General features: G+C 41.9%; 1 protein-coding gene across 1 annotated transcript in view; it reads left to right on the top strand.

Annotated features, from left to right (window-relative positions):
- The first annotated feature begins 1,113 nt into the window (after positions 1-1,113).
- The window catches only part of LOC129851134 (E3 ubiquitin-protein ligase PDZRN3-B-like), a 131,396-nt gene continuing 117,790 nt past the window's right edge, over positions 1,114-14,719 (top strand). The window contains exons 1-3 of the mRNA XM_055917440.1: positions 1,114-1,956; positions 8,221-8,307; positions 10,938-11,045. Coding sequence (XP_055773415.1) covers positions 1,243-1,956; positions 8,221-8,307; positions 10,938-11,045 — 909 coding nt within the window. The 5' untranslated portion in view covers positions 1,114-1,242. The remainder of the gene's footprint in view (positions 1,957-8,220; positions 8,308-10,937; positions 11,046-14,719) is intronic.

Here is a 14,719-nt window from a genome sequence, read left to right as displayed (position 1 = left end):
GGAAACTGTTGAGCATGAAAAACACAGCAACATTGCAGTTCTTGACACACTCTAACCAATGCGCCTGGGACCTACTAACATACCCCATTCAAAGGCACTTAAATATTTTGTCTTGCCCATTCACCCTCTGAATGATACACATACACAATCCATGTCTCAATTGTCTCAAGATTTTTATCCTTCTTTCACCTGTCTCCTCCCCTTCATCTACACTGATTGAAGTGGATTTAACAATTGACATCAACAGGGGATCATAGCTTTCACCTGTATTCACCTGGCCAGTCTATGTCATGGAGAGAGGATACCTTGTCAGTTGGACAACTGAATGCATTCAACTGAAATGTGTTTTCTATATTTAACCCAAACCCTCTGAATCAGAGAGGTGCGGAGGGCTGCCTTGAATTAATTCCACGCCAGGGGAGCATTTGTTGTTGGGGCTTAACTGTCTTGCTCAAGGGCAGAATGGGTGATTTTTCCACCTTTCCGGCTTGAGGATTCGAATCAGCAACCTTTCAATTACTTTCCCAACACTTTTAATCAATAGGCTACTTGCCGCCCTGTAAGAGCAGATGTTCCTAACATTTTGTACACTCAGTACCCTGAAGTGTCAGTCACAACTAGCTAGGTAAGACATAGAGTCATAGCTTTGTGTAATAATATCGCAGACACTAACATGGTTTGACACAATGAGAAGTCACACTCAGAGCATCATCCCTCTACAGAGAAGCATAGCATTATGTATAATGATTATGGCTCTAAATTGCAGGAAAAAGCTGTTTCATGTGTTTGAAAAAATGCTAAATTTGCCCATTTACAGACTGGGGGCATAGCCCCCATATGTACCACCCCCAAGCCATCCTCACATACTTTGTGTCCCCTTAGATTTTTTGGGGTGCATGACACCCCTACGTGCAGCCTATTTTTCTTCGTAACTACAATGTAATAATTGCATTAATTAACGTTTCCTCGATTGAGTTACAATTTAAAAAGCTTAAATCATTTTTCGATTTGTAAATTAGGCCAATTGATGATTGCTTTTCAGTCTGTTGCACGGCTCTTACGGCAGTTACGGTAGAGAATTCCTCCACTTTTTTCCCGAAGAAGTCTCCGTCAATTAGTTTAGACAATCAGGAGAGCTTGAAGTCAGTCTACAGGATACTCCTCCAATGACAAATTAAAACACCCATTACTCCTACTTCGACCTGTGGGAATCCCGGCGGAGTTTTGGATTTATTTAAAAACATGGGATTTGAGTTGGATCGGTTTAAAGGGGCTGTGGACCCAGATTTGAAATGCAACTTGTGTAATAAAGTTCTAGAAGACCCGCTCACTACTCCGTGTGGTCACGTCTTCTGCGCAAGCTGTGTGCTGCCTTGGGTTGTCCAGAAAAGTAGCTGCCCCGTAAAATGTCAAAGGATCTCCACGACAGAGCTGAACCACGTTCTCCCTCTGAAAAACCTGATTCTGAAGCTGGACATAAAGTGTGACAACCATGCCAGAGGCTGTGAAAAAGTGGTAAAGCTGCATCATCTAGCAGAGCATGCCGAGATGTGCGATTACTCACCGGCCAAATGCAGGAATAAAGGATGCAAGGAAGTGCTCAATCTGAAGGACATGGATGCCCATATGCGCGAATCCTGTGATTACAGACCGGTCGGGATATGCGACAGTGGATGTGGCTTGATGCTCATCCACAAAGAGCAAAAACTAGACACCCATTGCTGTTTGAAAGCCATGAAAGCACATAATAGTGCATTGCACGGGAAGGTGGTCAACTTGGACAAAGAGTTCAAGAAGCAATCATTGAAATCAAGCAAAAGAGAGAAATCACTTCTTGCTCAACTCTCCGCGGTGCACAATGAGCTACAAATGACAGCGCTGAAGTATCAGAAGAAATTCACTGAATACAGTTCAAGGATCGATTCGCTGACTAGGACCCTTGTTCCCCCGTCCAAGGTAAGAACGTTTCAAAAAGCATGCTACGGAATTTGTGGCTATTACAAATAGTTACTTTGTTTGTGATTGTCCATAGTTCTATGTTACCTTTTATCCATAGAGCGCGCGTACTGTCATTATTTTCACATTTGCTCTACTTTTTTGCATTTTCCGTTACTTATTATATGTTTGTATTAACCAGTTTAAAACTTTAGTGGTACGATGTCTGCCAGGTTAAATCATTGACCAGATATACTTTGAGTCTCCTGTGGTCAAACACCGTTGCATTAGGCCTAGTCTACTACTAAATGGCGTTTAATCTCATTTCTAACGACGAATGCGGCTACTTGTAGGTGACAAGGAATGGACAAAAGTTTGTTTATTTTCCTCAGTTTGCCATACATAGGCTATATAGATTAGATGGAGCTTCCGAGTGGCGAAGTGGTCTAAGGCACTGCATTTCAGCCCTAGAGGCGTCACTACAGGCACCCTGGTTCGAATCCAGGATGTACCACAACCGGCCGTGATTGGGAGTATCATATGGCGGCGCACAATTGGCTCAGCGTTGACCGGTGTAGGGCGTCATTGTAAATAAGAATTAGTTCTTAACTGACTTGCCTAGTTACATAAAGGTTAAAACAATTAAATATGTCTATCTGCTGCATTTACAGCCAACCGGCAATCTGGGGGAGGGACAAATATTTACTGGCGTCCACACGGATTGTGCCGTTGTGCCTCGCACCTACTACCATACCCCATTCAAAGGCACTTACATTTTTTGTCTTGCCCATTCCCCCTCTGAATTGTACACACACAATCCATGTCTCAATTGTCTTAAAAAATAATTTTTAATAGGCCCTTCATCTACACTGATTGAAGTGGATTTAAGAAGTGACATTAATAAGAGATCATAGCTTTCACCTCGATTCACCTGGTAAGTCTATGTCATTGAAAGATATGTCCTTGATGTTTTGTACACTCAGTGTATATCGCATATGTTTATATGCTAGTCAGTGCATAGTTTTTGCCATGTTCTATAGCCAAGTCTTGGACTCAACACAGTGGACATAAAAGGATAGAGGCCTCCCTTCTGGTCAGCTAGGGAGAGGTTGAAATGTTTATGATCTTGTATAAGTCCATATCAACACATGGTGGAAGAACAGGTAAGGTACACTACAAGCCTACAAGCATTCTGAATATAAGGGAACGTACACACCAGCCTGGTCTCATAGACTAGATGTAACAAAGTAAGGGTAAATCCGGACACTCAAATTAGTATGATATGTTATGTTTGGTATGGCTACATAAGAGAAGGTTACTTAGTAGGGTGGGTGGGTGTATAACGTGAACGTCTAGCAACCCAAAGATTGCGTGTTCGAATCTCATCATGGACAACTTTAGCATTTGTCACTCTTTTCAAGAAACTAGGCATATGTCGCACATCACAACTTCACAGGAGAGTTGGTCCCGTGTGGCTCAGTTGGTAGAGCATGGCGCTTGCAACGCCAGGGTTGTGGGTTCATTTCCCATGGGGGGACCAGGGTTCAATTCCCACGGGGGGACCAGGATGAATATGTATGAACTTTCCAATTTGTAAGTCGCTCTGGATAAGAGCGTCTGCTACATGACTTAAATGTAAATGTAATGTAAATGAGAGCCATTTGAAGTACACTTTTCTAATCAAATTGCATTTTTGGGCAGAAATGCCTTCTGGAACAGGTGAACTTTAATGCGCATTCATAACAAACTTTTATGCCATCTGTAAATACGAGTACAATTGTTACATTAGCCCCGGAAAAATGAGCAACCTTCCCGCTAGCCATGATTGGCTGAGATAATGAGTGGGCTGGACATTCCAAGAGATGAGTTCGGATTGGTCTGCCATGTAGCTTCTGTCTATAATATGAGCTGGTCAGTATGTGTAGGTAATCCTTTCTAATGCTGCTTTTTTGAAGGATATCACGTAATAAAACCGCATAACTGTTGCTGTCCACTTTCTGGTGGACCGAATTTTGACATCAATGGAATTAGAGTATGATAGCTAAGGAGATGGAGAAAATTCTGTTTGATTGCAAATATGCAGACGGAGTTGAAAGAGAGAACACACTGTTCACACTGCTGTTGTATAAAAAACCTGTCTCCGGATTACATCTTCAAACTAAGGGCAACCATGGCATCCGTTACAGAGAAGGAGAAGCGTCCATCCATGTATACGGGTAAGAGAGCCTACCCAGCTGGCACAGTGGATCTGGGCCAATTCTGGCTGAGAGTCGGGGCACCCGGCTGAGAGTCAGAGTCTGCCGATGTCATGTGGCCCGAGTCTGAGCCGCCTTCAGCAGTAGTACCTTTGGCTAGAGTGCGGGGATAGAGCTCGGGCCGATTCCGGTGAGAGTTATCTGGCCCAAATGTATATATTACTTGGGGCTCGGGCCAATTGGGGCTACTCTCTGGCAGATGATGACACAGGTTCTTTTTTATAATTAACATTTCATTATTTATTTTCCCATACGTTCTCATTGTTTCTGTGATCAAAAATACAATTAACATTTAAATGAAATTCTTTAAGAGTCCTGTGTAGTATTTTTGTATTTTGATACTTTGTGCTAGGCAATTGATAGGCATTAAAAACTTAGTGGATGGAGCCTCCCGAGTGGCACCGCGGTCTTAAGACACTGCATCACAGTGCAAACTGCGTTGTTACAGATGCTGGTTCGAGACCCGTGCCGGCAGCGCCCAGGAGACCCATGAGGCGACGCACAATTGGCCCAGCGTCGTCTGGGTTAGGGAGGGTTTGGCTGGCTGGGATGTCCTTATCCCATCACGCTGTAGCAACTCCTGTGGCGGGCCAGGTGCATGCACACTGACACGGTCACCAGGTGTGTGGTATTACCTCCAACACAAAATGTTTTTTTGTTGATGGGTATAATTTGTATGTATAAAATGTATAATAGTCATATTTAAAATTACTAAGTCGGAAATTTTGTATATATTTATTTAAATTTGTATTGGGCCGCTTCTGGGGGGATTCTGGTAAGAATCCTGGTAGCGCCTCCATGCTCTGGACACTACGCTGACAGACACAGCAAACCTTTTTGCCACAGTTCGCATTGCTGTGCCATCGTGGATGAACTGCACTACCTGAGCCACTTGTGTGGGTTGTAGACTCCGTCTCATGCTACCACTAGAGTGAGAGCACCGCCAGCATTCAAAAGTGACCAAAACATCAGCCAGGAAGCATAGGAACTGAGAAGTGGTCTGTGGTCACCACCTGCAGAATCACTCTTGTTTTGGGGGGTGTCTTGCTAATTGCCTATAATTTCCACCTTTTGTCTATCCCATTTGCACAACAGCATGTGAAATGTATTGTCAATCAGTGTTGCTTCCTAAGTGGACAGTTTGATTTCACAGAAGTGTGATTGACTTGGAGTTACATTGTGTTGTTTAAGTGTTCCCTTTATTTTTTTGAGCAGTGTACTTAATACTTTTTAGCTACTTTTTATCTACTTTATAACTACTTAGCATGTTAGCTAACCCTAACTTTAACCCTTTAACCTAACCCCTAACATCTTAACCCGCACCTAGCTAACGTTAGCCACAACAAACATATACACATTTTATTCGTAACATATCATACAAAATGAATGATGAACATCCACAAATTAATACATACAATACCATACGAAACATAACATATACTAATTGTAGTGTCCCAGATGTACAAGTACTATGTTATGTCTGCTCTTGAGTCCAGGTTGGACAGACATGTTAGTAGTGGGACTTGTTTAGACCTTGACCTAGTGTTATTGTGTTTTCTCCCCTTGCTTTTGCACTCATTTAAAATGTGTGCTGCACCCCATTACCACAGTATTACTTGATACACTATCAGATTTGACAAGTAACATGTTTTTTCAGCCTGGTACCAGAGGAGGAAAGAGATTAAGATTACACTTTCAAAACACTTTATAGATTCAGGTTTCTTATTTAGTACTGTCTGTTCAAGCCTTTGAAATGGCTGCACTGTACAAACTCCGTTAAAGTGGATGAACAAAGAAAGTTCTTCTCCTCCTTGAAGCTCTAATCCCTGGAAAACATCTCCAAAGGAATTATTTCTCAAATTATCCATGAAAGAAAAAGAGGAAGCTAGAAAAAAATAATGATGTTAATGATGTGGTTAGTTTAAAAGGCTTTTTCTCTTCAGATTTTTTCTTCAGATTCAGTCAAGCAGTATGAACAGGATTGCTTGGCAGGTAACCTCAGTGCACATGTGGCAGTATCTGTGGCAGTATCAAACAGAAAGACACAAGTGGAATTAACTGTTGGAGTCGGGCGACATGTCGACTGTCGCTGCATTGCAAATCTCAGCAAACCAGCGTCTGTGTTTTTACTTGGGCTAGTTCAGGTCACGTGTTATCAGATCTTCTGAAATCAGATTCAGGCTGACATATTTGCTCTCCAATCGACTGCCATAACAGGAGAAATATCAATGTTGACAGGTAACCTCCTTTGACTGCTGGGTTTGGAACACAGAATCTCAGCCACATTGAAAAATGTACAGGAAAACATGGCATAGGCCAGCTTTCCAGTGCTGATATACACCTGGCTTCTGACTGACATGGACACTAATACTGACAGTTGTGGCTGCTTCACGTGATGTGTTGTTGTCTCTACCTTCTTGCCCTTTGTGCTGTTGTCTGTGCCCAATAATGTTTGTTACGTGTTTTGTGCTGCTACCATGTTGTCTTGTTGTGTTGCTACCATGCTGTGTTGTCATGTGTTGTGGCCATGCTATGTTGTTGTCTTAGGTCTCTCTTTATGTAGAGTTGTGGTGACTCTCTTGTCATGATGTGTGTGTTGTCTTGTATTTTTATTTTTAATCCCAGACCCCGTCTTCGCAGGAGGCCTTTTGCCTTTTGGTAGGCCGTCATTGTAAATAAGAATTTGTTCTTAACTGACTTGCCTAGTTAAATAAAGGTTAATTAAATACATACAAATGTACAGAACTGAACAGAATAAGGAAACTGGCTAAGATTGACTGGGCTGAATATGGGATGTGGTCTTTCTCCGGGATTCTGTCATAAATAAGGCTACATAGGTTAGGTGAATGCGACGCAAGATCAACATTGTCTGTGATGATTGGCGTCTGTCTGTGGGATTAGTGTCTGTCTGGCATGACATGCTCACCCCACTGGTTTTAGAAGTATTCAGTCCTCAGTACACATTGTCTTGTTTCTCAGTTCCTACAGATGTAGGCTATCCTTACAACATATAGTATAAAAGGAAGGGACAATACTGAATGCATTGACTAACTTGCCTTCCCTTCTACTTTCAGTCTTTCTATATTTTTCATATTCTTAGATATGCCATTATCCTTTCAGGAAATAGCCAATAGTTGTTTTGAAACATAGAACTCAGTACACATGCGCCTTCACAACTTGTTCCAGCAGCAGTGCACATTCTTCCATGGCAGACCTACAGTATAGGCTAGTACTCGGCACCTTATCCTGTAGCCTATATGGTAGCCGGACTCAGTCATGACACTGTACATACCGTTAATACCTGCTTTTATATTTAGTCCCTGTATGCTATGGCATTCTCCATACTGGGATGACCACTGACATGATGGTCCCAGCACCAGTCCCACCCTCTGACTGTCCCCTTAAGAAGCAGATGAAGAGAGCTGACTGCACTGGTTTCTCAGCGTTCCACTTGTCATCCCTCCATTGACAGAGAGGTCTACTGGTGTATTAATACACATAGCAAATGGCTTTTGGAGCAAGAGAAGGAGAGAGCGAAGGAAAAAGCCGTAACCCTTGCTTGAACCAGTCACTTGACAGCTCTTTCCCAGAGAGCTAGCTAAGCCACAGAGAATCATGATATAGGTCCACACCAGTGAAGTACTAAGAGGTGAGAACAGATGGACCTCCCCCCCACCTGCTACCAGCCATGTTGGTTACGCTGATACCTTTACATATCCATTTACGGTGTATGGAGTAGCTTGCGGTTCTGCACTTTTACCTGAGGCTATTTCTATCATACCTCAAATACTCAATTGACTTCTAGGTTAATGTCATAGATTTGATACTTTCTACTGCGTCATTCCAAGTTATTTTTGTGTTGTTTTAAGTGAAAATAAGCACCTGCTCTTTGTCTACCTGTCTGTATGTCTGTCTGCAGGGAGTTTTATTTTAGTATTTTTTATGATTTGTTCAATTTATTTTATTCAGTGATATTTGTAATTTGGGTTGTTAATGACTTCCTGTACTCTTTCTGTCTGTCTGTCCACAGGGCGGGGAGACAAAAAACGTCACAGCCATCCTTCATCGGGAGGGAGGTTCTCTGGGCTTCAACATCGTGGGAGGACGACCATGTGCGGTAGGTTACAAGTGGCATCTCTGGGTTACTGTTTTATCTCATTGATGGTCAGCCAAGTGTCATATGGGAAATCAGGAATGGAGGCAAATACTTGAACTACGATTAACTATAGTTTTGTGTTTTACCCCTATACCGACATAGCTTGCACACACAGTGCAAGTATTTTTTGGGCTCCCGAGTGGAGCAGCAGTCTAAGGCACTGCATCTCAGTGCAAGAGGTGTCACTACAGTCCCTGGTTCGAATCCAGGCTGTATCACACCTGGCTGTGATTGTGCACCGCCCTATGGGACTCCCAATTGGCCCAGCATCGTCCGGGGTAGGCCGTCATTGTAAATAAGAATTTGTTCTTAACTGACTTGCCTAGTTTTAAAAAAGGGAAAATAAAAAAGTATCTCTCTTGAGCCTATGTGGATAGATCGCATTGTGTTTGTTTAATGGTTAGGTTTAGCGGATTTGTTTTTTCCGATAAAACTATAATTACTTCATATGATGATCAAATTAAGGTTTATGACTGTGCCCACACTATTGTCCTCTTTAATTGAGGCGACTATGATGACATGGTAAAAACAGACGTTGTGTGAAGTGGGTCCTCTGCCCTGACCTGATAACCTGTTATGGCCTCTGTGTTTACTGTCTCACTGTCTTCGCCGACAATCATTAATGATGCCATTGGCTCCCGAGAGGAGAGGGAAGCAATATCACTGCTGAACTGGGATTAGGGCATGTATTCACAAAGATTCTTAGAGTAGAAGGACTGATATAGGATCAGTTTTGCCTTTCTAGATAATAATGAATACAGTTATATGGAAAGGGGGGACCTGATCCAAGATTGGCAATCTTACTCAGATACTTTTTAAATTTGGGCTCAGAGATCAGTTAGAACTGGGTCTCGTATACTTGGAGCATCTCAATCTCTGTACAGAGTAAGCTGGTCCCAGTTCGCAGTATATTTTTTACTGGGAAGGATGTGTGCCAAAGTGTTCCACTCAGGGCTGTTGTTCTGTGGTTCATTTAAATTGCTATAGTGACGCACTTTGCTGTGGCGACATGGATTATTACAGTAAAACGTTTTACAGCAGGAAACTATAAAAAGGACCAAACACCGAAAGCATTTTTGCTGGATTCCATGGTCTTTCCGGTTCACTTGACAGAACCATGCATCAACCCAAAGAGAGTTTTGACAGTGAAGAGAAAATGTTTAAGTTATTGCTCATTATGTACATTGAAATATGCACTTTGCTATCAAATGAAAAGAGCTTTGTTATTTTTACATCTGGGGAACTGATCTGCGGGCCTACAAAACACAGTAGGCAGGTGAGGGGAGGACGGCTTGTAATAATATCTGGAATGGTGTAAATGGAATGGTATTAAAACACAGAAACCATGTGTTTGATACCATTCAATTTACTCCGTTCCAGCCATTACTATGAGCCCGTCCTCCCCAATTAAGGTGCCACCAGCCACCGGTACTACAAAAGGGGGTCCCATGCACTCAACTTTTGCTCGAATTGTCTTTAAGGCTAGAATAACTTCATAAAGAGGTCACCAAATCCTCTACAATAAACTATTGATTAATGGCGTTTTCACCCTTGACTAGTATTGATGCGATTCAGAGATAGAGTTGGGTTGGACACCAGGCTGAGTATGATTAAAGGCTGGCCTTCATAGACAATGTAGGGTCTAAGTACTGAGTTTGTCCACACTGTGGCCCCAGGGCAGGGGGATGCATGGCAAAGCATCAGGCCTCTCACTCTCCTGCTGTGACATTCCCTTGGCAATCCGGGCCATTTTTGGGGAAAATGTGTTTTTTTCACAGTTAACAATGTGCTGTGATGAGTTCGGAAAAAAAGGAAGCAGACCTGAAATAATGAATTGCAGCATTCACACCTTGACTTCTGAGGTTTCTTTAAGTATTCCATATAAATTTAGCACACTGTCGCACGACTTGGCAGAGGCGCAGGGTTGGTTTGATGTGGTTTTAGGAGAGAGCTGAGAGGGATGTTGGCAGTGCTTTGTTAAGCCAATCGTAGCTTTTACAACACAGGGGTCACAGCCTCACTGATGGACGCAGAGTAACTCATATCCTTCCAACACATCCATTCAACATTTAGCCCCTCTAACGGGCTGGGTCACAGTTGTATTATCCAGCCCTAGGAAACATGTCAACTGGCAGGCCAATTTGGCACTGGGGCTCTGTGGAGCCCAACATTAAGCCCTGTGTAATGTGCACCTGCAACCACTTGCCAGTCACTGCAGGCTGTTGAGCCCTGCGGTTAATCGCTGGGTTAACAAGGCTGCGTTGATGACTGCAGTTGCGTTCACATGTAAAGACCGGCAGGGTGTCTCTGACCCTGATTGGTGGGAATGGGTAATGGGAAAACCATTTTGAATTGTCTGCATAATGTCCTCACGACTTTTGAAAGTAGGTTAGGCAGATTTTGCAAGAGATTTGTTTAATATTTTTTAGATATTATTTTTGATGAATATCTTAAAGTAAATTACCATGTATTCTAATTAAATATTTTTATGTAATCATCTTCAATAGTTACAACTATTTCCTAATCAATTTCATCAATGTGATCAGATGATCAGAAAATGGGTCATTAACATGGCAGTTTTTTCCCCACAGGACGACCATAATGGCACTTTGAATGAAGGCATTTTTGTATCCAAGATCGTTGAGAAGGGACCAACAGACAAGGAGGGAGGCCTTCAGATCCACGACAGATTAATGGAGGTATGTGATTGACCTTCTGTACCGTTTCGTGTGAAGACCAAGAACCAGGAGGTGAGGTGGCTTCTGGGGCATTTAGCACGGCACTTAGCATGTGTCCATTTTCTCCATGCTAAGAAATAAAGCAACAGAGAGTCTGATGGTGAAAGACGATCAAAACCAGGAATGTTTTGTTGAAATACAGACACAACAGTAACAGATGAACATTGCTAAACAACTTTGACTATATTTGCAGAAGTTACATGCAGCAAATGTCTCTTATGGTAATCATTAAGACTTTTAGTGAGACAGCACTGTAAATAGAGTTAGACCAACCTGAGCCCAGGCTGTCTCTCTATGTTTGCTATAGCTGCTCAAAAGAGGCACTCGTTTACTGACAAGTTGACGAATTCCTTCTGACAGACCTGCTGTGGAGCAGCATCCTCTCGCCTTCATACAAAATCTCACTGTGTTAAGGTCATGTGCTCCCGCGGGTCACTTTTAAGGGTGTACAGAAAACCAACATCACAAAGGTTTATTTTATAGTTCTAGTGTGAACCAGAGGTTGTCATAAAGGATGCATGGAACTCAGATGTTAAGTTTAACTGTGCATTACTGTATTTATTTATTATCGATCCCCATTAACTGCTGCCAAGGCAGTAGCTACTCTTCCTGGGGTCCAGCAAAATTAAGGCAGTTTATACAATTTTAAAAACATTACATTACATTCACAGACTGTGTGCCCTCAGGCTGCTACTCCACCACTACCTCATATTCACAGTACAAAATCCATGAGTACGTGTGTGTATAGTGTGTATGTTATCGTGTGTGTATGCATGTGTCTGTTCCTATGTTTGTGTTGCTTCACAGTCCCCGCTGTTCCATAAGGTGTTTATTAAATCTAATTTTACTGCTTGCATGAGTTACTTGATGTGAAATAGAGTTCCATGTAGTCATGGCTCTATGTAGCACTCTGCGCCTTCCATAGTCTGTTCTGGACTTGGGGACTGTAAAGAGACCTCTTGTGAAATGTCTTGTGGGGTATGCATGGGTATCTGAGTTGTGCGCTAGTAGTTCAGACAGCTCGGTGCATTCAACATGGCAATACCTCTCATAAGGTATTATCAGAAGTAGTGATGAAGTCAATCTCTCCTCCACTTTGAGCCAGGAGAGATTGACATGCATATTATTAATATTAACTCTCTGTGTACATCCAAGGGCCAGCTGTGCTGCCCTGTTCTGAACCAATTGCCATTTTCCTAAGTCCTTTTTTGTGGCACCTGACCACGACTGAACAGTAGTCCAGGTGCGACAAAACTAAGGCCTGTAGGACCTGCCTTGTTGACAGTGCTGTCAAAGTAGAGCAGCGCCTTATCATGGACATACTTCTTCCCATCTTAGCTACTGTTGTAGCAATATGTTTTGACCAGGACAGTTTACAATCCAGGGTAACTCCAAGCAGTTTAGTCAACTCAATTTCCACATTATTTATTATAAGATTTAGTTGAGGTTTAGTGAATGATGTGTCCCAAATTCAATGCTTTTAGTTTTAGAAATATTTAGGACGAACTTCCTTGCCACCCACTCTGAAACTAACTGCAACTCTTTGTTATGTGTTGCAGTCATTTCAGTCGCTGACATGTATTGTGTTGAGTCATCCACATACATAGATACTCTGGCTTTCCTCAAAGCCAGTGGCAATTCATTTGTAAAGATTGAAAGAGTAATGGGCCAAGACAGCTGCCTTGGGGAATTCCTGATTCTACCTGGATTATGTTGGAGAGGCTTCCATTAAAGAACACCCTCTGTGTTCTGTTAGACAGGTAACTCTTTATCCACAATATAGCAGGGGGTGTAAAGCCATAACACATACGTTTTGACAGCAGCAGACTATGATCAATAATGTCAAAAGCTGCACTGAAGTCTGACAAAACAGCCTGCACAATCTTTTTATCATCAATTTCTCTCAGCCAATCATCAGTCATTTGTGTAAGTGCTGTGCGTGTTGAATGTCCTTCTCTATAAGTATGCTGCAAGTTTGTCAATTAGTTTACTGTAAAATAGCATTGTATCTGGTCAAATGCAATTTTTTCCAAAAGTTTACTAAGGGTTGGTAAGGCTGATTGGTGTGCTATTTGAGCCAGTAAAGGGGGCTTTACTATTCTTAGGTAGCGGAATGACTTTAGCTTCCCTCCAGGTCTGAGGGCACACGCTCTCTAGTAGGCTTAAATGGAAAATATGGCACATAGCAGATGATATTGCCACTCCTATTATCCTCAGTAATTTCCCATCCAAGTTGTCAGACCCCGGTGGCTTGTCATTGTTGATAGACAACAATTATTTTTTCACCTCTTCCACACTAACTTTACGGAATTTAAAATTACAATGCTTGTCTTTCATAATTTGGTCAGATATACTTGGATGTGTAGTGTCAGCGTTTGTTGCTGGCATGTCATCCCTAAGTTGCTAATCTTGCCAATGAAAAAGTCATTAAAGTAGTTGGCAATATCAGTTGGTTTTGTGATGAATGAGCCATCTGATTCAATGAATGATGGGGCTGAGTTTGCCTTTTTCCAAGAATTTAATTTAAGGTGCTCCAAAGCTTACTATCATTCTTTATTTCATTTATCTTTGTTTCATGGTGTAGTTTCTTCTTCTTCTTTTTATTCAGTTTAGTCACATGATGTCTCAATTTTCAATAAGTTTGCCAATCGGTTATGCAGCCAGACTTATTTGCCATTTATTTTGCCTCATCCCTCTCAACCATAACATTTTTAAATTCCTCGTCAATCCACGGGGATTTAAGTTTTTACAATCATTTTCTTAATGGGTGCATGCTTATTAGCAATTGGAATAAGCAATTTCATAAATGTGTCAAGTGCAGTGTCTGTTTGCTTCTCATTACACACCACGGACCAACAGATATTCTTTTAACATTGAAATCACTACAAAACTTCTTATACACTATATTAGGCCCGGCCTTTGGAACTTTGGTTTTCCAAGATATGGCTACTATTTTGTGATCACTACATCCAATGGATCTGGATACTGCTTTCAAGCAAATTTCTACAGCATTAGTAAAAATGGGATCAATACATGTAAGCCGCAAGATGACAAATGTTTCCCTACAGCCGTCATTGTCAGACGTCAGCTACATATTCTCAGAGCAATGACTATGCTGGTCATTTATGAACATTTGAACATCTTGGCCATGTTCTGTTATAATCTCCACCCGGCACAGCCAGAAGAGGACTGGCCACCCCTCATAGCCTGGTTCCTCTCTAGGTTTCTTCCTAGGTTTTGGCCTTTCTAGGGAGTTTTTCCTAGCCACCGTGCTTCTACACCTGCATTGCTTGCTGTTTGGGGTTTTAGGCTGGGTTTCTGTACAGCACTTCGAGATATTAGCTGATGTACGAAGGGCTATATAAAATAAACTTGATTTGATGTTTGTGTTTATCCATTGAAATATATGTTTTAAAAAAAGTGTGCATCAAGACTAGATTGATAATAGTAGATTGATAATAGTAGTGTATCTGTCCTGTAGTTCTTCCACTTACTCTAAGATAAATCCTTGAGTTCTGAGCAAGCATCACACTTTCGCATTAAGTGAGCATTGATGCTTGATAGATGGGAGATTTGCACAAAAATGTAAGCTGCATGCTCAGATTTGTAGTTCCTATGATCCCTCTAACCATATC

This window comes from Salvelinus fontinalis, chromosome 3, assembly GCF_029448725.1.
Source record: "Salvelinus fontinalis isolate EN_2023a chromosome 3, ASM2944872v1, whole genome shotgun sequence".
Taxonomy (NCBI): Eukaryota; Metazoa; Chordata; class Actinopteri; order Salmoniformes; family Salmonidae; genus Salvelinus; species Salvelinus fontinalis.
This window is presented reverse-complemented; position numbering and strand designations above follow the sequence as displayed.